Raw genomic sequence first — 24448 nt, 5'->3', positions numbered from 1 at the left:
TTGTTGATATTGTTGTCTCTGCTTCTTGCCTCCGCTAGGTGAGTCCAGACTCCACCGCCAAGCAGACGGTGTGCCTTTGTAACCACATGACCCCGTTCGGAGCTGAGATAGTCACCACGCCGAACAGCATCAAGTTCAGCAAGGTGTTCGCCAAGTTCTCGGAGCTGAAGGACAACTTTGCGGTGTTCACCACTGTGTTCACCACCCTGGGGCTGTACATCATCCTACTGCTTTTGGTCCGGAGGTGGGACAACCGGGATCTTAGCAAGGTGGGTTTGGCTCATTTTGATTAGTCATGCTGTCATTGTTACTTAATAATTATATTTCAGCCATACTACATGTAAGTTGAAAGTGGCCATACTACATGTATGGATGAAATATGTTGTATTCGTAATGTTTCTGCTCTCTTCTTTTTTCTTCTTTCTTCTGTCAAATCTTCAAAGCGATTCATCTCTGTCATTCCTGGACCGAATGATCTGAAAATGGCACATGGGTAGAGTAGGCCAATACCCTTTCTAGTGGTTATCAACTAGGTAAAAATACACATCGATGGGATATGAAGTTAATAAGGCACACTAGATAACAAATACGAGCTACTACTACTTTTCCTCTCTCTCTGACTAAAGGTAGTTTACACTACTTGAAATGTTTGGCCGTTTGCAACATTTATCCAGTTGCTTGAATAAGTGTCATTTTGCGTGAGTCATGAACACACAGGACAGCCTTTTGAAGATAACACTCGTAAGTTCAAATTAAACATTTGCCCCAAAATAGCCACAGAACAGTTTTCTTATGAACTTGTGTTTTTTCTTCAGTGGGCAGTAAAAGAGATCCCCGGCAGCACTGAAAGTGACGCGCAGGCCAGTAAGTACCTGATGACCATCCACACGGGGCATGACTGGGAGGCTGGCACCAAGTCAAAGGTCACCTTTACTCTATGTGGTGACCAGCGCGATACGGGCGTCAGGGAGGTGCCGCAGAATGATAGGGTAAGTGACGTCACAGCCACCCTGCTTTTTGGTCTAGGGCTAGGCCCTCTTTCCACTAGACGGCTTTCGCGCTGCGCTCTCACATGAACGTGTGTAACCTCCGATTTCAAACTGGGTATATTATGCAAAATATAAAAGTGTGACGTAAAAGAAAACAAAAGAGAGATGGGCGAGAGCGCCGTCTTAGTGGAAAGGGGGTATTAATTACATATCTATAACAGTTACACATACTACCTAAAACTTTTAAGATTAACCGACCAACATGGCGGACAAAAATTACGTCAGAGTCACGAGACATTTAACCCCCTCCCTGTGAAGTAGATTTTTGGCACACATATTGGATATGGGGTTAGAACGAAGGCATGTTTAAGGAAATTAATGTTAAACTAATCTGGAACATCCCGACGAAGGCAGCACTGCAGTGTCGCCATATTTAATGACATGTCGACACCTTTCTTTGCACGTGCGAGCGCAACGGCAAGTCAACTTTTCCAAGAAACATCTTGAAATTGTATTTTGTGGACTCACAATCTTTTGTTTGTCTCAGACGTTCGAGATGGGAGGTACGGATAACTTCCTCTTGAAGACGCCGCAGCCTCTCGGAGAGCTGGTCAGCCTGAAGATGTCTCACGACAACTCAGGGGAGGGCCAGTACGCGTCTTGGTATCTCCTTAAAGTGGTCATCACCAACCTGGACACCAACAAGAGGCAAGCAATATTTTTGATTGACATGATCATTATTCACATCAATCCAGATATACAGAATGATTCCTGTTTATTGTAGATCACCCTCCGGAGCGCCTATCCTTTAGAAGCCAGAGACAACAACCTACGGTTACAGTTTTACAGAATAGAGCAAAACTTCCAGGATCTACATCGTGATTAAGTGTTAGAAGGTAGTACGCTAACAAAAACATTTCACTGGATCTCTATATATGCATACATAGTTCTTGTAGTAGCTGAAGATTTTCTGTTTCAATCCTTGCGGGTGTTGCGACGTATTAACTGAAACACGAAATAATGTAGGGCAACTGCTAACGTCCTTTAATTTAGGCTTAGGTCCTAATTTGAAAAAGGGGTCCTGCCGGGCAGTTTTTTGCACTTTCGGGTCTGACCCCTAAGTGGCCTCTTGGGACACCTTGCAAATCCCGGGGTATATTAGGGCCCGGCCGGGCACCAGGTTGAATTTAAGTCGGACTTAAGATAAAACCGTAACCCGTAGGGAACACCGAGAGGTACTGGTACCCCCTGTATCCGGCATTCCACCGGGACAAATGTGTGGGTTCGGAGCCCGGCCTGGGCCACATCCCTGACGAGCACCGGATCAATTTGGACCTAAGCCTTACTGATTCTTTACCCTCTCCAGGACCACCTTTATGTGTGATGACTGGCTGGATGAGGAGTACTCCGCCGGAAAGTTCAGCCGGACCATACACGCGGAGAGCGATATGGACCTCTCTTTCGGCCGGACCTTCAAGACGGCCATCAGGACCAAGTTCACGGACGGTCACCTCTGGCTGTCTGTCGGCACCCGCCGCCCGAGGAGCTATTTTACACGCGTGCAGGTCGGTTTATCCTAGCTTGACTAAAATCGCGCTCCTACTGGCCGGCCTTACAGTTGCCGCCTAGGTCATTAACCCCAGCCAGCGAGAGATTGTGTAAACACAGGCTAGGTTTATCCCTTCTGCATCTGACTGGGGCTAGTGTCTTTTAGACTGATAATTGTGAGTTGATGACTTCATACTCATAGAAAAGATGAGACTTTATGACAACCATGTTGATTTCTCTCTCTGTTGACCGAGTCAGCTTACAGATGTGACTGTCATTCTGGAAAAGGACTGTTACGCTATAGCCGATGTTGCAGTGTCGATGTGAATAAGGGATTTGATATTGGTTAATATTGACCGACGGAGGCCACATGGGAAAATTCTAAAGCTTGACCGATGTGTCTTGGATACCTAGATTCTTGTAGTCAATCACGTCGGTAGTTGGAAATAAATTCTCTTTGGGTTAAAGTGATAATCTTTGTTCCTGTCCCCAGCGTCTGTCGTGCTGCCTGTGCCTCCTGTACTGTAAGATGATCGCCAGTGCCATGTGGTTCCGGACGGCGAACCAGGCCTCGTCTCAGAGTCTCTTCACTATTGGACCACTGGACGTAAGAAACCTGAGTTTAACCTATCATTCTCCGTCTATTATTGCAGACTAAGACTAAGAGCTTGCTTGGGGCCACTTTAATATTGTGAAACGGCGTGCTATTGTACTATAGGACTAAGATTCATCTGTCGTCATGGACAGGAGAATCCATCGATCACAGCAGTTTGACTACCAAATGTATTTCCCTCCAAGTTTTCCACGAAGCTTTGATATTTGGCACAATTCATCCGGTTTAGACAGCCCTTAGACTTAGATGTGCAAATGTTAGGTGTGACAGGGTGTTCAGTGACGTATCGTTCAGTGATGTTAGGTATGACAGGTTCAGTGATATAAGCGGCTGCTGCCGCGCCACGGTCCTGCGAAGCTGGTGTGCTGCTTTTGAAGATTTTGAAGTTTTTAAAAAGTCGTGATTTGTTGCAGATAACCACTCAGCAGCTGTGGATCAGCGTGGTCACCACTCTGCAAATCTTCCCTGTCAACTTCGCTATCGTGCAGATCTTCCGCCGCTGCCGCCCCAAGGATAAGGTGAGTGTTACACACGTACCGGCTACTAACGCTGGGTGACCAAAGGTTGGACAGATAGCTGGGCTTATTTTGCATGAAAATCATGTTTTGATGTCTTAACACCATACTTTTGCATTTTGCATCGTATCCCAACACCTCACAATAGAGCTTTTTTTGTTTCTTCTACACCGATAGGAGGGCGTCGACCCGGTGGAGGAAAATCCCAAGTCCGCGAAGTACCAGGTGCGGAAGAAGTGGAGGTCGTCCATGATGCCGCACTGGTTCATCTACATCGCCTGGGTGGCGCTGTTTCTCTCCAGCCTGGCGTCCGCGTTCTTCCTGATCCTCTACAGTCTGGAGTGGGGCAGGGACAAGTCCATCCAGTGGCTCACCACCTTCGGGCTCTCCTTCAGCCACTCCATGTTCATCATTCATCCCGGAAAAGTACGTTTTCACCGTGTCGCGAATCCTTCCCTGTTCTAGCCTGGTATCCAGCCGTGTTATAGCTCCCGAGTCTCTTCGTCATTGCGGAGAGGACAGAAGAGACTCGGGAGCTAGAACACGGCTGGGCACCAGGCTATCCCTGTACGGGCAATGTCACACAATCGGCTATAGTCTTTATCTTCATGACAAAGCGAAAATGTTAACGTTGTCTGTTTGCCTTGATGTGTTTCCTCTGTAATTTGATCCCGGATTCAAAAGTGGCGTATATGCCAGCAGGGCATGTAATAAGTCCGGGCTCCAGGCACGTTACTTCAGGTATCTAGGCTTACTCAGTTAAGGCTTGTCAGTTGGGTTTTACTTCAGATTTTCAATCCATTAAACAGTTACAGCACCACTCAACCGTACAGCACCGTTGATTGCTTTGATTATGTCAATGGTTATAACGACCTATTTGTTATAAAATATCACTGGATGAAATCACTAGGCTAATAGTAGTGGACAACCTTAAGCCAACCGTACACACTTCAGAACTACTTTATTCAAGACTAGTTTCACCTTGTGTGTGGCTCTTTCGGTGGTCAGAGCTTGAATAGAATCATGGAATGACTGTTTTGCAGGCCGTTTTCATCGTGCTGATGATGACCATCCTGTGCCGCCGCCGGGCCAGCCAGGGGCCGGGCGACATGATGATGGACGAGCTGATCTTCACGACAGGCGGGTCGCCCGAGGCCGAGGACAGCGCCGACGCTCCTGGTAAGGCCTACGTCACATTTCCTACCCGGGGCCCGGCCGGGCTGTTTGCGGAAACGACAAATTAGATTTTATGCCAATGAATATGCACAAGGCATGCCGTTGAATCGTTTTTGGTTCGTAATGTGTTTTTGTTGTCTTTTGTATCATATTTATCGTTCCGGAAAGCTGCCCGACTGGGCCCCTTTGTGGAAATGTGACCTTAGCCTAAGCTTGTACAAACTCATTAAAGCCGATTTCACACGTGCGTATATATTCAAGTCCGTCTGAGGTCCGTACGGAAGTCTCAGTGTCTACCGTCTCCACAGCTTCGGTCGAAAACTAGCAGAAATTGGACAAATATACACACATAACATGCCAGAGGAGTTAGCTGTCCGAGGAGTATGATTTGTGACATGGTTACTCCGATGGCATGCTATCTGTCTATATTTGACCAATTTCTCTTGTTTTCCAAGGATATGTGGAGCCTATCCTTGGAAAGAGGCTCAGGCTTACATACGGACCTCATACGGACTTGAATATACACGCACGTCGCGTAAACCCACCTTAAAGCAATGCCTGCCGTGTCCTTATGTTTATACGCGCTTACATGAGCAATGGACTTAAATCAAAGCTCATTTTACGAATTCACTTTGAATTCATTTAATAAAAGTGATGAAAAATTCATCTTGTCTATAAAAGTATCAGCAAGTACCTATAACGACACGTTGAAAATTGGCATGAACTCATCAGTTTATTGTATTTCTTACACAGAAACTGTCGCTGTCACCAAGGAAAGTGAAGCGCCAAAGGACGCCGCCCCTGCGGACGTCGCTAAACAACGCAAACAGAGACGCAAGAAGGATAAACTGATGCGATTTGGGAAGCAGTTCGTGGTGTATATCTTCTACGTCGTCTGCGCCCTGCTGGTTGTGAACGAAACCTGGGATCCCTTGTCCTATCACGCACATGACGACATGAAGCGCCATCTTGTTGATGGATTTGACAAGGTAAGCGTAAACCTTGATATTACCTCTACACGTGGCGTGTGTGGCGTATCTGGTAGAGCGTTCGGCTCGGAATCTAAAGGTCCCGAGTTCGGTACTCGCCGTGCCCCCGACGGGAAAAGCACTTCTTGGAAAGGCACTTTAAATTAACACGACCTTCATAACTTCACCCAGGTGTAAAAATTGGTACCTGACTTCGGTCGGGGAGGAAAAAGAAACAAGACTACCTTTACCTTCTGTCTGTTAATATAAGTTACTAACTTGAGTGCAGTGCCACATTGTCCTCGTCTGGAGAAAAGAAAATAGAAAAAAAAAGATTTACACGTATTTTTTTATAATCACACCATCATTGATCATGAAACTGCTTTCTTGACATGTTAAATTTTTGTCTTGATGTTAAGATTCAAAAACGTGAAGACATCCTTCTCTGGATGAAGACAGCGTTCACAGACAGATTGTACCCAGCGGAGGAGTACAACGGCGAGACTATCAGCTGGGAGGAGCGGGTTTTCATCAGTGATGTCCGGGCTTACCGCCTCGGCCCCGTGAGGATTCAACAATGGAGGGCCGAAACAGGTGAACGGGATTTAAGTCTTACGGGATAACGTCACATTTCCACAAAGGGGCCCCGCCGGGCAGTTTTGGGGAACGAAAAGTGCAAAACAAAAGACCAAACGGGCCAAAATGATTCAATATCATTCCTTGTGCACATTCAGACATACCGGGTCCCGGGTAGGAAATGTAACGTAGGCCTTACTGGATCGGGAGTCAAAGTTGATTTCGATAATTTTCTCTAAATATTACTTGTGATGCTTTGGTGCATTTTGCAATATTGTAACATGATTTGTTTCTTTAAAGAACACTGCGCTGTGACGAAGCCCTCGCTCATCCACCTGACAAAGAGGTGCCTGTTACCGTGGCACGGCAGCTTCCGACACGAGGGCAACTTCTTCAAAAACGTCACCACATCCGCCCTGCACCTGGCGGCCACCTCGTACGGGCGCGGCGGATACGCCGTCGATCTCGGAGAAGACCCGGCCCAGATGAGATCAGTCTTAACAGCGATGATTAAGAGTGATTGGCTGGACAGGCTGACTTCCACTGTGCAAGTCGACTTCTCCATGTATAACGCGGACGCGTCGCTGTTTCACTCGCTGAGGCTCGTGTACAAGTTCTTACCGACGGGCGACGCCACTACAACCTTTTCAGCTAATTCCTTCAAGACCATCAACGGTAAGGGGGCTTATGCGGCTGTGGTGTTTCTCGCAAAGGCAGGCTTCATCGGCTGCGTGGCTTACCTGGCCTTCAACCTTTTCAAGACGGGAAAGAAGGAGGGAAAGTTGTTCTTCAGTAACCAGGACAACATGCTGGAGCTGGCTTCCCTGTTTGCCTCACTTGTGGTCATCGCTGCGGACGTGGCCAAAGTCGTCATCAAGGCACAGACGCAGCGCAGAATCCACCAGCAGCGGAACGAAGGTATGGTGTATCCAGTGTCAAATCTTTACAGAAAGGTAGACAATTTGCAAGTCAGTATATGTTCCGTGAAGGAAGGAGGTGTGACCTGCTTCAAATAGTATGTTTTATACTACAGTATATGCTGACAAGGGACTTAGTTGGACTGATAGAAATCATAGTATACAATTTGTTATCATAGTGACGGGATTTCCGGTTAGTCACTACCGTGGCCGACAAGTACATCTTTCTACACCCGTACTTCAGCAGTGCGACATCGCTGCTTTAACAGCGCAACGTCACGTACTGCCTATTCCTGTGCAGTCAGCTTTTTGAAAAAGCTGTTCTTTTCTTTTTTCGTAGTGGATAGAAGCTTCATAGACCTTGATCAGGCCGCACAAGTGAGCGAGCACTTCGTGAACGCCGTGGGTGCTCTGGTGTGCTTCACCGTGCTGAGGCTGTGCCGCTTCCTAGATCTGGACAAGATCAGCGCCCGCATCGAGCTCTTCACTGGTAAGGATGGGAACTATGTGAGGAAGACACTATGCACAGATTGACTGTGTGTTTGTGTGTTCTAACATATACAAATCTCTATAGATTGATCTCACTGGAAGCTATCTGGGGGAGGGTCTGGTAGTGGTCTTTTTTTAATGCGCAGAGAGAGAGAAAGAGAGAGAGACAGAGACAGAGAGAGACAGACAGACAGGCAGACAGACAGACAGACAGACAGACAGAGACAGGGAGATAGAGGGACAGAGAGTGAGAGACAGCCCTTAAAAATTGCAAAATCACGACCACTGCTAGCCCCCGACCTAAACCTCTGCTTGGAGAATGCAATCTTTTACAGTAGAAATCGACAGCTACGTTTTATGGAGCGGTTGTCTAGCTTTGGGTGAACTCAGTGAGATGTCGTTGCTCTACTGATGTGATGCCCCTTATTTACAGAACAAGCTCACCGCTGGGCAGGCCAGATGCTGGGATACCTGATCATGTTCCTGACGCTGATTGCTGGGTACAGCATGTTAGGTAAGTCATGTAGTCCTTATACAGGGCGTGGTCACACAGGTAGTGCGATCGCGATATCGTCAAACGATCGCTACCTTCGGGTATTTGGGAGGACAGCCATGTACGTGTCTTGCAAATTTCAACTGTCAATGGTGTTTTGGATCCATGCGGGTGGTTGGTTCTGTCACGGCCTGCTTGAAAATCCTATGGCATCAGAATCGTACGACGATCGCACGACCTTTGTCTATGTGGTCATTATACTGCGGCGATCGGGCCACAACGATGGGTGCAATTTACAGGTAGTCATGGATGACATGCATAGCTTGGCTTTATGGAAAAGGTCCAAATGAACCACGGGAGCCCAATGGCAATGTTCTTTCAATATAGACATTTTTTGCAACTCCATATTTTTCGTTAGCGGTGGTTTTATGTTGTGGTTGTGTGGTAACAGCTTCACCGCGAACCCAAAACAATCGGCGTTGTGACTATAGGGCTATCGCGAAATTTGAACAACCGCACAACATCAGTACATGTCCTCCTTAGCGCGAAATCAAATCACCGCGAATTCAAAGGCATTTACAGATCATGAAAAGAAAGAAAACTAATGAAAACTATGGGAGCTAAGGAAGCTCGCGATGAACAGGATGAAGTGGAGAGAGTCGAAGAATGACTGATTGCAGCTGCAGAGTGTTCAGACCACTGCAGCAGCAGAACACAGTGGGCTACTAGTTACAGATCACGAATGCTAGCTTTTATTGAATGAAGAACTTTATTGCACATTTTTGCCACACCGGGCTAAGTACAGGTCACTTAGACATGTTGAAAAAATACAGTTCACAGATACAAAATGAGACTATTGCTGGATAAATCTAACTTCTCGCTTTTCTTTTGTAGTGGAGATAAAAGAGCAGAAATGTTTTATGATCGATGTTTTGTCTAGTTGCATTAGGAATATGAATTTTTTTTACAGAACTTAGGTGTATGAAATTAGGAAATTGGCTTCGTATAATTATAACCTTATACAGTTCATTTCTCTCCACTAATTCCCTCCAGGGGCCCTCCTGTTCAGCCCTTATCTGAAGGGGTACAAGTCCCTGCCCGACACCAGCGCGACTCTGCTGCTGATGTTCTGGAAGAAGAACGACGTGGATTGGTTGGCATTGAACAAAGGCATTCTGGGACCGCTGTACATCTTCAGCTTCTCCTGCACCATGGTGTTCCTCATCTTCAACGTCACGGCGGCGGTCATCCTGGGCACGGTGGCCATGATGAGGGAACACCGACTCGGGGAGGCGGAGGGAAGGAACCCGCCCGCCCGCCAGAAGGATACGAAACGCTCACCTCGTGGGAGACGGGCTAAGTATCTCCTGCCTGACCGTGGCCAAGCCACTGTGCCTACCTATGAAAGCGAGGCGTAGGCAACAAATGACTGTAAAGATAATCTCCAAGTAGATCTACCGGTGGCGAGCAGACAGTATTCATATACCGAAACTATCGCCATTTGCTAACCAATATCAGACAAATTGAGATTGAAATTTTGGTACATAGATAAAGCACACTAACTGCCTGCCCGCCAGCGATAGATCTGCTTTTATATTATGTTAAGAGTCATTTGAATTGACGGCTTTGATGGATGTTAAAAGAGTTACATGTTCTGAAATATGTATATAGTTAGTAAGAAACTGTTGTCTGTTCTGCTTCAAAGTATAGCTAAATATGTTATCATCTAAGCGTCCATGAATTTATCATCTGGTTAGCAGTGATATCATTTCATGTTTCCATTTTGAAATTTTATTGAACTAATTTAAACTGCAGACAAAGCAGCGATAGCATCAAACCTTAATTTCTCCTTGTGATTGTACACAATATATATATATATATATATATATATATATATATATATATATATATATATACTACTTGTGGAAGTGGTGCGGAGAGCACACAGCCAGCATCAAATACTGTAAAAGATGAAATGTTAACAAAGTTTGATTTCACGGTTGGGAGAAAATGGAGAGTTGCATTGGGTTTTAAGTTATGGGTTAAAACTAAGATGCGTTTTCTTTACTGTGAGGGGTGAATGTTTGCGGTGTATTGCGAAACTGCGAGGATATAAATAGCCAGGATATAAAACCACTGCACACTTTTCCCACTTTTACAGTACATGAGTGCATTCAAGCCCCCTGGTGAGTTTGAGCTTTTAGTGACGTCACCCGTCCGTGAGGTTAAATATGCAGTAAGAGACTCATTTGTTTCATTGGAAGGCAGTTTATGATATGATAGTTGATAAGATTAATCGAAAAGACTTGTCAAGTTGTACATAAAGAGGACACTATCATTAAGATATTAAGTTACAGTTTCGTTCGGTTTCAACTGATTTGTACATTCAAAAGGCATGATGCAAAGATTGACATTATGTAACAGAATAAGGATTAGATAATATATTCTTCATATATGTATAACCGTATAACGTTTATCTCATACATCCATGGATATACCATATGTAAATACATCGAATATAGAATTGAGTTTTGATTGTAATATGACCGAAAACTATAACTTTTAATCAACATGGCATCAGAAATTACAGTTGATAAAAATAAACATCATACAAAAAGTTCTTTATCTAAGGTACAGTTTTCATTTGTTTCCTAAAATATGTAATCCTTACAGTTTGTAGAAAGTATTCGATTCATTCACGGTCTAGCTAATCATCAGTATACAACAGGAACTCGACTTGCGCGTGTATGTAGCAATCAGTACATGTGACTTATGTTTCCTTTATATCCAATTAATGCCACTCATAGCTTATCACAACCAGACAAGCATGGCAATACATCAATATGTAATAGATGTTAAGACAATAAAATATGGTCCAAAATGCTGTTGAAATGATATTTATTCAATTATTTTACATGTCACCAATATTTGAAATAGACCGATGTGTGTGTGTGTGTGTATACGTGTGTGTGTGTGTATACATGTGTGTGTATGTGTCTGTCTTTGTGTGTGTGTGTGTCTGTGTCTGTGTGCGTGTGTGTGTGCGCGCGCGCGCGCGTGTGTGCGTGTATGTGTGTGTCTGAGTGCGTGTGTGTGTCTGTGTGCGTGTGTGTGTGTGTGTGCGCGCGCGCGTTTGTGTGTGTGCGTGTACAGTGTGTCTGAGTGCGTGTGTGTGTGTGTGTCTGTCTGTGTGTGCATGTGTGTGCGTGTGTGTTCCTTTCCCATCATTTCTGTTTAATCCACGTCACATTTGGCTGTGAAAGTTGGCTGTGATGCACCTAAAGTCTGGTACCTCATTCATAATGATGATACACATCCACATACAGACCTAGAGTTAGTTAGATACACATCAGCTTGAACTGTGCACCAGCGACGACAGCAATAAATTATACCCATTGCCACTGAACTTTGCAACTCTTTTATTTGATTTCAAATGATTTCTATAATGGTCCCATTACATGGCAGCGATGTCATGTAACCCCGAGACATTTTCGCTGTGTAATGGTGAGCTGAATCTAATCAAATTATTCTGTGTTAAGTGTGTCAAGTGCAGAAAATAACCAGGTTATTGCCAAAGATGGTAGGGTCCCGTGAGGACACCAGTCCTTTAAATTGGAGAAAACAAATAGGTTCTGAGCCAAGTTTGTACTAGATAATTCAGTTCTCAGATGTGAAGCAGGCCTTGCAGTAGAAGATCTAAGCGGACCCGTTTTTGCTCCTCTTGTACCATGGATATCAATTCCAAAGGTAGGCATTCCTATTGTCATAACAACAGCTGGGTAAACTTTAGTTTAACATGGACCGCTAGTCGTTTATCGTCATCATTAAGCTTTTTTTTTTTACATTTACTGTTATTTTGTAGCAAGGGAATTATATCATGGACCTTGCTTGTGGCGCTGTTCGCTCTATATCCAAGTGGTCATAACTGTACATTTTGGTCGTGCATTTTCCCTAAGCAGTCAACTTTATCACATTGTTTAGGACTGTTTGTGTTGAAAACAATATTGCCTTTAATGGTAGTGTCCTTGTGAAACACAAAATCTATTTGACTATCAGACCATACTTGTCAACATACACTGAGATTAGACAACGAATAGTAATGCCAATATGGTAGTTTCTGGGCATACCGTCGTTTTGTTGTTTTGTTGTTGACTATAGTGATGGATTCTCGTTGCCTTTGCTAGCTACACCTGTCGATGATCGGCCTCTTCCTGAGGACGTGGGAGAAACTCCGGCGAGACTTTGGTCTAATTTTCGCGAGGAGACCACCGCCCACGGCATCCCGAAGACAGTGACCGCGAAGTCGCGCTTTCGCCGCATCGTCTGGGGCATCATCTTTTTGGCGTCGTTCGCGTACTTCCTGTACAACTTCAGTCTCATGCTGCAGCGGTACTTCTCCTACCCGGTTACCACCTCGATCGACATCAAGTTCGCATCTCTGCCGTTCCCGGCTGTCACTGTCTGTAACCTGAATCCGGTACGCGCTTCCAAACTCCCCAGGGAGTTCAGAGGGTTCTTGGGTGTGGACAGTGACGATCCATCGCCCACCTCGGATATACCACGGAAGAAACGGGACGTCTTGCCTACACCCGCGCCCACTGAGTCGGGAAATGTGTCTACGTCTCAGTCCAACTCGGTAAGTAAGAAATAGTTTGCAAGAAAAAAAACATAGTATCTTATGATGGCGCATGATATGACAAAACATTTACTGCTTCAATCAGCTTTACTGTGCTATTTCCTCTGGGGTAATCATTAGTAGTCGGCGTTTTTCACAAGTTTTGTGTTTGCATGGGGAAAAGATTAAAAAAACAAGCTGTTTACATGCGACGAACTGACACTTTGCCGACTCATGATCATAAAGAAGCAAATAGTGTGATAGCAATGCCGTATTTCTACACTTATATCACATGAAAGCACTTCCGCTTCAAACAATTAATTGTACTAATAGTTATACAAAGAGAAATCATTCCACGTTATTTTGGCTTCGTTCGAATTTTCAAAAAGGTCAAACCGCTCCCATTTGCAGCCTAAAGGTGGTATCTCACTGAACTTGAGGCAACGGTGCGGCACTGCAGGGTTCGTTCACTGTGGCACTGTTGTGTTATTTTTTTAAATAATTTAGATGTTGCGCAATACGTAAAAGTATGGCTTAGAAGACAATAACATACACAAAACGTAAGAAAATTCGTTTTTTATCTCTGAAATTCGTTGAGTAATCTTTCAAACCCCGCAGTGCCGCACCGTTGCCCCAAGTGCAGTGAGATACCACTTAACTGAGATCATGTCTCGGTTCACAGGATCTATTCTACGCCATTAACATTGTTGTTCTCTGAGCTTTGGGTTGTTGGCTTGTCGGTTTGCATTACTCTGACAATATCTCAGACACGTCAGCGTTTTTTTCTTTAACCTTGAAATGGGCGTCTGCTTTATGTGATGTCGTAAATTATTCAGTATTTACCAGCCGAGTCAGTTTGACATCTCTTCATAATACAGCACTAAACAACAATCAAGCATACATCTGAAACAATATAAGAAATGCATGTACTGTGAAAAATAGCTACCTTGCCTAATTTTCACACCAACGTTTTAAAGAGTTGAAGACAATACTAGGATTCATGTCCTAATATTTCACTGGCTGTTTACACATTCTTTTATATTTGGCAAGTATCAGGTGAATATTCGGCCTGCTTGCGTTCAAGCGCGACACATTCGTTCTGGGTTGTGCGATTTTGACGTCGTTGAATTTTCAAGCAGACATTGACAGATCCAACCACTATAAAGCCCTTTTTTGTAATATAGCAAGACAACTGGATTTTGTAACGACACAAGCACGACTATACTAAGAGTTCCCCCATGATCACATTGCGATCGTACTATGGTCGCACGATGAATGTGACCAGACCCTTACTCAGTATTTTCACACTACAATAAAGACGCCCGTCGACTATTCCAAGAATTATAGGTGCCCTAACGATAACGTACACTGCCAAAGTGATAAAGAAAGAATTTATATCATATTTTACAGTCCAGTGCCGATGGCTACTACTATGAATACGAGTACGAATATGATTATTACGACTACGATGAAGGTTTTGAAATGGAGCAGAACTTCACCATAATGATCGCCCATAAAAACGAGACCCAACGACAACAACTCGGCCATCAGAAGAAGGACTTTATCCAGAAGTGCACATACAACGGAAGGCCGTGTTCAGGGAAGTACGTTTTTATCCATCACCAGTAGAGACCACAGTACAGCATGTAGAGTTTATGTATGATGTCAGAGGGTTCATTAATTTTCGATATATTTCCATTGTAATTAACACAAATCCAGTAGGACGTATCGACGCCGCCAACGTACCGCAGTCCAGTGATTCTATCTAAAAAAACTGCTCTTGTATTTCTGCTTTAAAAGCTAGTGATAGAATTATTCCTCTGCGACGCGTATTACACATTTTATCTTTTTGTAGGAATTTCGTCCAATTTCTTGACGAAAAATACGGAAACTGCTTCACCTTCAATAAGGGGATTACGAACAACGGATCGAAGATTCCCTTGCGAAATGTTACCCAGCCTGGTCCCTTATACGGTTAGTGTCACCTTTTGTCTGTCATCAATGTTTGCGAGAAGTATTCTGTCAGCAAAAATCATAGATCAAAAAGAGATTGATTGCATTTTATGGGCAGCTAGCCTCAAAACAAAGGATGGAATTTGAAAACTGATCCGGGATTATATACAGCTGCCTGTTGGAAGATCCAGTCTCTCAAGGTAAAACAAACACTGACACAAACAAATCAGATAAAGTGAATATTGTCAGAAATCTCAGCTAATTTCAACGTCCGCTAGTTTTATGAAATGAAGATGCAGAAAGCCTTAGTTGAGTTTCTTACCAGACTTTTACAATTTTCTTAGAGTATGTCAATTTTATCGGCCTACATGTACATGTGCATTTGGGATGATTACGCGCCTATTCCTTTTTGGTGGGAAGGAGTGTGTAAAGATCTTTATTTCACATTGATAGCACAATTTTCTTCCACAACGATATATTCTTCAATTATCCAGGTCTACAAGTGCTTCTGTACGTGGAGCAGGATGAGTACGTGCCCGTACTCACGGAGACCTCCGGGGTCCGTGTTCTTATCAACACCCAGGCTGACCGGCCGTTCCCTGCGCTGGCCGGGTTTTCTGTCGCTACCGGTTTCAGCTCGTCTGTGGGACTTACACTAGTGAGTCTCAGTTGTGCTCGTTGTTTCATGTTGGTACATTATGTATTCATGATCAGACAATGTCTGGAGCTCGAAAATCGTGTTTCTCAATCAATCAATCAATCAATCAATCAATTGATCGATCAAATCAATCAACCAATCAATCTATGAGCGTCTGTCAGACCTGATGATCTGAGTTATCGCTAATTTACAATGCTCAAAACCCTTTCAACGTGAAAAGAGACGAAACGAATTCAAAAAGAAAGAAAATCATACCTATTGGACATCGTCATCGTATAATCTAGAATTTAAAAATTTGTAAAGGTTCTGTGTTGACACTTTCAACGGTTTCAACACCAGCTCAGAAATAATGAAATCATGTTTCCGCAGACTGAGATCGAGCGCCTGGGTGGACATTACGGGGACTGCACGGACGGCACCGGGAAGAGGTACGACCTGTACGGCACCACGTACGCCTACAGCTCCGTGCTGTGTCAGAAGACCTGCTACCAGCGCGCGGTCGTGCGGGACTGTCTGTGTGCTGACGCAGGGCTGCCCGTCCCGGACGGGACCGCGGTGTGCGACCCTGCTAACAGTAGGTAGAATATGTCACCTGATGTAGCTTGTTTTTCATCCATCCATTCACTCACTCGATCATTTCATTCACTCACTTATTCATTCATTCACTCATTCATTCATTCATTCATTCACTCACTCACATTCATTTACTCACTCTTTCACTCATTCATTCATTCTTTCACCCAATCACTCATTCGTTCACACATCCATCCACCCATCAATTCACATATTCATTCATTCATTCATTCATTCATTCATTCATTCATTCATCCATCCATCCATTCATACTTAGTTTGTCACCAGAATTTCTTCTCGTCTTTCCTGTACTGCGGATATAACGTTATTTTAAGCTCATGTGGATTGATGTTTGACTAGGAAAGACAGCGGAGTGCCTGAAGGAGACAAGAGACGCGCTCCGGAAAGACTTGCTGGACTGCGATTGTCCTGAGGCTTGCAAGTGAGGATTTCATCGTTTGAATTTTATTTACCTCAGTGAAAAGGGCTATTAGTTTGTTGGTTTGGTGTGTGTCGCAGTTGTGTGAAAAGTAACGGGATGTAGTTGAAGTGATGTATTAGAATACTTGGAGAAGTGGATGTATGGTTTGGTTACGGTCAAATCGATGCTCGCTGAGACTTGTCTATCACAATAATGTGCAGCCAATTTATCTGGCCATGGTAATCTTACACAGTTACTTAACCTCCTTGATTACATTAATATTACAAAATCAAACTTGATTGCGCAGTTGTACATTACGGTAATGTATCATCATGGTGTCACACACTCAGATATCCCAGAAAATGTTTTACCAGAAAAATCTGTACTATACTGTACCAAGCTATCAGTCCTCGTATGATCACAACATTACCAATGGTAAATATAACAGCATCCAGGCACATCTTCTACATCCTACATAGCTTACAAATCCTGCATCTTTCAGGGAAAGTGTTTTTGGACAAACCTTTGGCTTCTCAGAACTCCCATCTGCGTCCTATAAGGTAGGTTTGACAAATAGGTGTTCGCATTTTCTGTTGTCATCAGGTCATCAACGGTTGATTTGATTATATGGATGACGGAGGTCATGGGTCTCTGTCCCCCTCCCCATATATCCCTGTAAACATTCAAAGTGTGCATATGTTTCGGTGCAGGCAAACCCGAGTTTACTCACCATTATATACACTGTGGCCTCCTGGAATCCATAGAAATCTCAAATAAGTCGAAACACTGCACGAGGGTGTAGGATAGCGGCAATACTCGTTACTAGCAGTATCGTCTGCACGCCTGATGTGACGTCACAGCCATGGTGTGTTAAGGGCTGTGGCCTAATACACCTTTCTCACGCGGCGGCCATGATAGATCGAAGAAGAGGTCAATGAGGCAAACAGACAAAACTTATTTCTAAAATCAGGTCCCATTTAGTTTTCCCCCAAACCACACACATTTTCATGATATAAGATAGAATAATAAATATTACAAGAAGTGTTATGCACCGAAAGATGTAGCAATTTAGAGTAGTGTAGACTGACCCCATAGTCCCTTAAGAGATGCAAAATAAAAACATAATAATGCAAATTTTTAACGAATTTGCAGCCATTCACTTATTGGTCGATTTCCTAATTGGCAGGTTACCATTGGTCGAACTGCTAATTATGATGGACAGCCTTTTGTTTGCCACATTGAACTCGTTCTAGATCTATCATGGCCGCCGCGTGAGAAAGGTGTATACGAGCGATCGCGATGATGTCCTCGTGACGCAGTGGTAGACAAAAAGCAGGTGTTTGGCAAAAGTTTGATTTACATATTGACCAGTCATTTGAGAGGGCACCAGCCGTCGAATACTCCGGATATAAAAAACAACAGCGATCGCTCGTATGTCATGACGTTAGTGACAAACGCGCTATCTTAAAAAAAACTTAATTTTCCTAAGGTTTCATGCTTGAACACCGTCAGTTTTGTTTTGGACATATATTCATGTTTATTCCAATATAACCGTAGTGTATAAGGTAGGAGCGCCACACAGCGGCTACAAGTCCCCACGACAGACTGCTGCTGTGTGCTTGTGCAACGTATGTCCAAAAGAATATTTTCCTTATCTGATTCTAAAAACTTTTCTCAGGAACAATTTATTGAAGAGCTCAAGAAAATGGACAACCCCAAGATCCAGAAGCTGTCAGCAGAGGAAGCAAGGTATCTTCTTATACTTCATCAGCCCATTTAGCTTTAAACTCTTCCTAAACTGCAAGTCTTCAATCCTATGACAACGTAACAATAGATGGCTATCAAAAATTCCAATGATATCTTGCTACAGTCATTGAAATATGGGTACGTAGGTCTCATAACTTTGCACCGTTTCTTCTATCAAAATAATGCTTAATATAAGTAAAATATACATGTTACCAGCAATCTTTAAGAATGAGAAACCTGACCCTTCTGTCTGCAGTGTTAACTTTGTGGAGCTCACCATCTACTTTGAGGGTCTGTATTACGACAAGATTTCCCAAAGCCCGGCATATGAGGTATCCGTGTCATTCTTACGTTACACACACTGGAACCCTCAGTACCATATTTTCTGAACTTTTTTAACGCGCCAGGGTGAACATTACGAGCATGGCGACATTATTTTCTTTTACCCTTGACATTCTGAGCTCGAGATCTTGTCACGCAATTTAGGTTAAGTACTGATTATCAAAACCCTGAAAATATCTTATGTTGAATCTCTTCATGATCAGGTGATTAATCTGCTTGGCGACATCGGTGGTCAACTGGGGCTGTGGATGGGGGTTTCCGTGATGACGGTTCTCGAGTTTTTCGAGTTCATCGTAGACCTGTTTTTGCCTTCCAAAAAGAGGAATGGGGACCTCAGGAATGAAGACATCGAACTTGGCCCTACAAGTTCCAAGGCAAATACTTGAGGGGAAACGTGACGACAGACTATTGGCTTAGCAAGAACTTAAGACATACCTGCATGTATCTAGTTACTATGTCCCTGGAACGCACTTGGTAGACATTGAGACAAGTTGTATTGATTTAAGTCTAACGAAGTGGGAAGTGATGTAGGATTTCGCCAAAGCATAAAGCATCAATGATGTAGGTACAGAAGTGAAATGTTTCCATACTGCTATTAAGACACCGAATCCTTTATTTGGTTAAATCATCGCAGGTACAAAAGTTGCAGATGAACATGTAAAACATAGAGATACACGGCAAAACAATGGTATACAAGAGTAATGAAACAAACATCGATAAATTAATGGTGTGCTAACAGTTACTGTAATGACATTTCTACCTATGCTATATGAAGGGTTTGATGCATTGATATATCCTGCATGAAATGAGAAATTAATTGGTAACGTTTTGGTAAATAAACGGTTTGGACTACGTGATCAAGAAGACGTACCTGCAAGAATTGCCAGAGTCATGTCGTCTACACCACGTAAAATCAGTATATAGATATCTGAACACTGAACTGAATGAGCACAATAAAATGGTAATACCACATAAGTGTAGTAGTGTAATTACTTGTGTCTTTCGCTGGGACTACATAATCGAATCCGCGATCGTTTTTTGTTCGTAAGTAAATTCCTAGTCATTGCGTCATTAGATATTTTTATTATCTACTGTCTTAGCATCACCCACAGCCCAATGTCTACATAAGGCACCTACCATGAAAAATGGTAATTAGTATGTTAGTGACCATTGACCTCAATATACACCGCATTCATAAGGAAGATTATCACTACACCTTTGCTGTTGCATATACATTGCCTTCGACGTTACGCTAAAATATATCATTTTAAAATCTTGCTTACATATTCACCGTTATACCTTACGGAAACTCTCAACATTGTCTAGGATACAAATGTTCTAATGATATGAAATACATAAAATCCTACCATCATTGAGACTAACTACGAATCTTATTTAGTGATGATGTTTCTTTTCTACCGACTTGTACTTTTTTGTCGGCGTTTTGGACTTCTTTTCTGCAGTCTCGGACTTCTTGATGTCGTCGATTTTCTTCAGGTCATCGATAACATTGCTGTCGACGGCTGGTTTGGCTTCCTTGCGGCGAAGTTTGTCCTCCTGGATGGCTTTCAAACTGTTCCTCCAGATCGCCACAGGCATTTTGTGGTCACCTAGGACAGTGTGGAAATGACAGTTTTGTCCTTCAAATTGAAAAGTTGAGGAAAGCATCTGATAACTTACTGATCGTGTGTAAGATGTCTTTCTGTAGTAAAACGTAGAATCACGCCAATGTTCAACTGTGTTAATTCAACTGTACGTATTTTAGTTGTGTAAAGCCTGTTATATAGGCTTCTTTTGACGCAGGTGGTGCTTTGGTACCAAATAGTTTTAAAGTTGCATGCAGTTCGGCTAATTGCGGACCACGTCAGAGCCTAACCAGAAATTATATGCAATGAAACATAAAATCTTGTAAAAAATTCATAGCGTTAGTAATTATATCTACTCATGGGGAATAAGACAACAAAAAAGGAAGCTTACCTGAGGCTGAAGACATACCGTCCTTCTTAGCTGGCGCGATTAGGGTTTGCACTTCTAAACATAATTTGTAGAATATAGAAAGACATCAGTCTATATAAAAATGTGTTTTCAGTACGGTAAGCAAAGTATTCTCAACATGTTTACGATGCCATTTGAATTGCAATCCTTACAACCGCATAACTACATAGATAATGGTTGAGTTTAGTTTTAAACTTTTAATGCAAACACATATACAAATAAACACCACAGGTAAACACCATTTATGCCTTTCAACGTGAGTGCCCAATTGATCCATCAAACTGTTAACCCTCTTTGTTATACCTCCAAACAGAAAAAAGTTATTTCCATCTGTTGTGCCCGTTTTCACCTCTTACCTTGTTTGATTGACTCGACCCACGCGCCGATGGAGAACCCTGAAGTTTCTTCCAGCTGTATTGTGTTCACGTCAATCCCGCCAGGTGGCGAGCCTACGAAACAAATGTACGTATCAAACACCAAGCATCTTCACGACTTCACAGCGTAGCTCCTGTGTTGTTCTTGACATGTCTGTCAGGGTTCCTACGATCCCAACAACACAGTGCATCGTCCGACTCCCCATACACCCCCACGTACTCTTCAAGCAGAGGTTAGGCTCCGGCTGGGCTATGACGTATGTTAGGCGTTTTTATCGGGCTTTCTATCGTCATCGTTCTTTTTGTACACCACAAAAGACACATAAAAAGACGTCAAAACCCAGCCGGAGCTTAACCTCTGCTTGGAGAGTAGTACAGCCTGCCATCTCTTATTTTGCGTGTTAGAACTCTGGCAATTTCGAATCTTCCGGTATCTTAAAGGAGTACTAAACTCCAGAAGGGAGTGTTATTTTCCAATTGATTATGTATCAACGATTACATAACCAGCCGACTTTTTGCAGAATTTCACTTGTGGTGAAATATGCACGTGTGTTTGTAAAACAATATGACACTCACTAAACCCATGCAGACCCTACCCATGTATTTCGTAAAGACACTTACTTCGTCACGAATGTTTTCGGCTTAAATGAGGGGCGATGTGATATGTGCACACCAAAAAGGCCAATTGTTCACAAAATATCAAAGAACACATAAATTAAGCTGAAGTCACTCACCGACCATCCCATTGAAGCCAATCTCCCTGATCTGTGGCTGATACCCTGAGAACGTGCTGGTGATCAGGAGTCGCCAATACTGCGCTGTCCCGATGAACCCGCGGAAGGACTGTGGAGCAGAGCTGCCCGCAGCGCAGTTTATGTTGATCGTTCCTGCCCAGCTGCCGGCGGCGCCAGTGGCGGACATCTGCAGGACAGCTGTCTTCACGTCGTGGTCGGTGTCGCCGAAGTTTTGGATGCTGATCTCGTCGATAGTGTAAGGCTCGCCGAAGTCGAAAATCAGGAACCATTCGTTGTAGTATCTAGCGAGATAGAAAGTCACATAATGTGTTAATGTTTGGGTAATCCTGTTTTAGGACATATTTCATCAATAGATAATATTCAATCTTAGAATATTGCTATATGGGTCAGCAGTTAACTCAGCTTAATGCTCTCTGAGGGAAAAATCAAAGGATACAAAGACTGCTGAGTGATTTTGAGCAACGTGAAGTCAAACCACCATTTTCCAATTGCAGTATTATTGTAATGCAGGTTTGTACACAACACACTCAGCCTGAGGGTATTTCTGTGCCAACGCGACGAACGTTGCGTTGCAGACATCGCCATTCACTGCAGTTTATATAACAAGAGGACAGATGAGGAAATATATGTGCACAGGTACATGCTAGTACCTGTTAAAGCCAACAGGGTTCCAGAAGGTGTCAGTACTGTCGTCGAAAACAGCAGCTGCGTCAGCTGTGGCCCCTACTATCCACTCCGGTTTTCCCGCTAGCCAGTGGAATTTGGCTGATGTCACTATAGACGGAGAGTCGGAGGATCAGAGACATACAAGTTTTGTATGACACCATGTATATACATTACTGCTGTAAATCTTAGTAATCATGCACCTTTACCATTGTACACATTTTGTATTACTTAGATCGCACAATGTGATTTGAAACTACGTGATTGATAATGACAGGAATCCGTCAAGTCATGAGTATATGAATGACACATATATGAATGCCATAGCTAAATGAATACCATGAGTACCATGTGAAATGCAGCAGTCGCTATTGCTGTGGTGCTTCAATTATGTAACTGAACTTGTCTGTAACAAGTGACAAAAAGCTTACATTCTGTCACCAGTCCGACTACTTGGGCAGACGGGATTCCAAGATCTGTGTCTATGGTGCTCAAATCCAGATCTTTAAGTGGATTTCCTGAAAATAGACAGATAATTAAATTACTTACATGAAATTGTAATATGTTCTTTTTACAACAGAAGCAATTGTTTAAGTACAGCTTGTATTTATAAGACCATACATTGTCTGACAGTTGAATTTGTGAACCCTACCCGAATTAGATTATTAGAAATGAGTTTTAAGGACCTTGAACAGTACAGGTGAAAATTCACAGACTAGCGAAATTCAAATCTATTTCTTTTTAAAATAACATAAGCCACTCAAGTCTTGCGGATTTTCAGCGAAGTCAAACCCAATAAGTTACATCTTTAACTAATTTAATTAAGTTAGATTAGAGTAGTCGCTTACTATACTGTTAACCATTATTTGTATGTCATTGTTGTAACTTGCAATTAGCCCTCGGGCAAGAATTTGCAATAACATTTTTAGATTTATCAAGCAGGATAACCAAAACTCTACCTGGCTGCCCGTGGAAAGTTATTCCTGCCAGTCTGGGAGCCTGTCCTGTAGCGGTGCCTGTGATAACTATACGGAAGACTTGAGAAGTCACCAAGAAGCCTTCAAACTCCTGCGGCGCACTCGTACCCGTCTTGACCGTCGTAAAAGTGGCGACGTCTTCCCAGGTGTTCGGATCTGCTGTCGGGATTTGCAGGGTGAAGGACGTGACGTCGTGTTCTGAATCGCCAGTGGTCGTGATACTTATCTTGTCTATTGTAGTTGGTTGACCCTGGTCCACGACTATTGTCCATTGGTTATAATTTACCGCTAACCCTGTTGGACTCCAGAATGTATCGATGACCCCGTCGAAGGCTTGTTCTGGACCCATCGTCACGCCATCTATGACTTCTGGGGTACCGGACGCCTCGGAAACTGTTGGCTGATCTTGGATCCAGGTGAAGGTTTTCACTAATGGATTTAAAGGTATTCGTAAGCAAACATACCTGACACTCAGATTCAAATTATATTAATATCTTTTTGATTTATTTATCAAAATCTTTATGATTGAGCCAAAATAGTAGTGGCCACCTCAAAATAATAACAGAAAAGATTTACCTATCGTAACAAGACGTGCCAGAGTGGTGACATCAGGTCCTTCCGGCATTTCCGGCTTTTTGGGCTCCTCCGGACCTTCTTCAGGACCCGATGGACCCTCAGGGCCGGGTTCTCCTCCCTCTGGACCGGGTTCTCCACCCTCTGGACTGGGTGCGCCTTCTGGACCGGGTTCTCCTCCCTCTGGGCCAGGTGCGCCCTCTGGACCAGGTGCGCCCTCTGGGCCAGGTGCGCCCTCTGGGCCTGGTTCTCCTCCCTCTGGGCCAGGTGCGCCTTCTGGGCCAGGTGCGCCCTCTGGGCCAGGTGCGCCCTCTGGGCCAGGTGCGCCCTCTGGGCCGGGTTCTCCTCCTTCTGGGCCAAGTGCGCCCTCAGGGCCGGGTTCTCCTCCTTCTGGGCCAGGTGCGCCCTCTGGACCGGGTTCTTCTCCCTCTGGGCCAGGTGCGCCTTCTGGGCCAGGTGCGCCCTCTGGGCCAGGTGCGCCCTCTGGGCCGGGTTCTCCTCCCTCTGGGCCAGGTGCGC

General features: G+C 43.8%; 3 protein-coding genes across 3 annotated transcripts; 2 read left to right on the top strand and 1 right to left on the bottom strand.

Annotated features, from left to right (window-relative positions):
* The first annotated feature begins 613 nt into the window (after positions 1-613).
* Positions 614-9770, top strand: LOC118428533 (polycystic kidney disease protein 1-like 2). The gene is made up of 13 exons (XM_035838624.1): positions 614-989; positions 1537-1697; positions 2356-2554; positions 3031-3144; positions 3564-3668; positions 3843-4091; positions 4709-4844; positions 5595-5830; positions 6229-6403; positions 6686-7303; positions 7643-7792; positions 8225-8305; positions 9338-9770. The coding sequence occupies exons 1-13, from the start codon at positions 876-878 to the stop codon at positions 9700-9702; spliced, it is 2703 nt and encodes a 900-aa protein (XP_035694517.1). The 5' UTR covers positions 614-875; the 3' UTR covers positions 9703-9770.
* Positions 9771-12012: 2242 nt separating this feature from the next.
* LOC118428532 (degenerin deg-1-like) lies at positions 12013-19564 on the top strand. Its single transcript, XM_035838623.1, has 12 exons — positions 12013-12031; positions 12469-12920; positions 14310-14503; positions 14755-14873; positions 15347-15510; positions 15880-16084; positions 16444-16525; positions 17007-17064; positions 17855-17935; positions 18183-18253; positions 18507-18582; positions 18796-19564. Exons 1-12 carry the CDS (start codon positions 12013-12015, stop codon positions 18976-18978), a joined length of 1704 nt encoding a protein of 567 aa, XP_035694516.1. The 3' UTR covers positions 18979-19564.
* Positions 19188-24442, bottom strand: LOC118428433. The gene is made up of 8 exons (XM_035838493.1): positions 23933-24442; positions 23339-23785; positions 22811-22897; positions 22367-22490; positions 21696-21997; positions 20944-21036; positions 20570-20623; positions 19188-20202 (listed from the first exon to the last, which is right to left on the bottom strand). Exons 1-8 carry the CDS (start codon positions 23979-23981, stop codon positions 19988-19990), a joined length of 1371 nt encoding a protein of 456 aa, XP_035694386.1. The 5' UTR covers positions 23982-24442; the 3' UTR covers positions 19188-19987.
* Between the last annotated feature and the right edge of the window lie 6 nt (positions 24443-24448).

The sequence above is a fragment of the Branchiostoma floridae genome, chromosome 13 (genome assembly GCF_000003815.2).
Source record: "Branchiostoma floridae strain S238N-H82 chromosome 13, Bfl_VNyyK, whole genome shotgun sequence".
NCBI lineage: Eukaryota > Metazoa > Chordata > Leptocardii > Amphioxiformes > Branchiostomatidae > Branchiostoma > Branchiostoma floridae.
This window is presented reverse-complemented; position numbering and strand designations above follow the sequence as displayed.

Excerpts from the sequence above, each read along its gene's own strand:
- LOC118428533 (XM_035838624.1), top strand. The coding sequence starts at position 876 with ATGACCATCCACACGGGGCATGACTGGGAGGCTGGCACCAAGTCAAAG. Across the intron at positions 1,698-2,355 it reads AACCTGGACACCAACAAGAG|GACCACCTTTATGTGTGATG; the intron begins GCAAGCAATATT and ends TACCCTCTCCAG. Across the intron at positions 3,669-3,842 it reads GCTGCCGCCCCAAGGATAAG|GAGGGCGTCGACCCGGTGGA; the intron begins GTGAGTGTTACA and ends CTACACCGATAG.
- LOC118428532 (XM_035838623.1), top strand. Across the intron at positions 16,526-17,006 it reads GATTGTCCTGAGGCTTGCAA|GGAAAGTGTTTTTGGACAAA; the intron begins GTGAGGATTTCA and ends TGCATCTTTCAG. Across the intron at positions 18,583-18,795 it reads CCCAAAGCCCGGCATATGAG|GTGATTAATCTGCTTGGCGA; the intron begins GTATCCGTGTCA and ends CTTCATGATCAG.
- LOC118428433 (XM_035838493.1), bottom strand. The coding sequence starts at position 23,981 with ATGCCGGAAGGACCTGATGTCACCACTCTGGCACGTCTTGTTACGATA. Across the intron at positions 23,786-23,932 it reads GGCACGTCTTGTTACGATAG|TGAAAACCTTCACCTGGATC; the intron begins GTAAATCTTTTC and ends TAAATCCATTAG. Across the intron at positions 21,037-21,695 it reads TGGCTTCAATGGGATGGTCG|GCTCGCCACCTGGCGGGATT; the intron begins GTGAGTGACTTC and ends TTTGTTTCGTAG.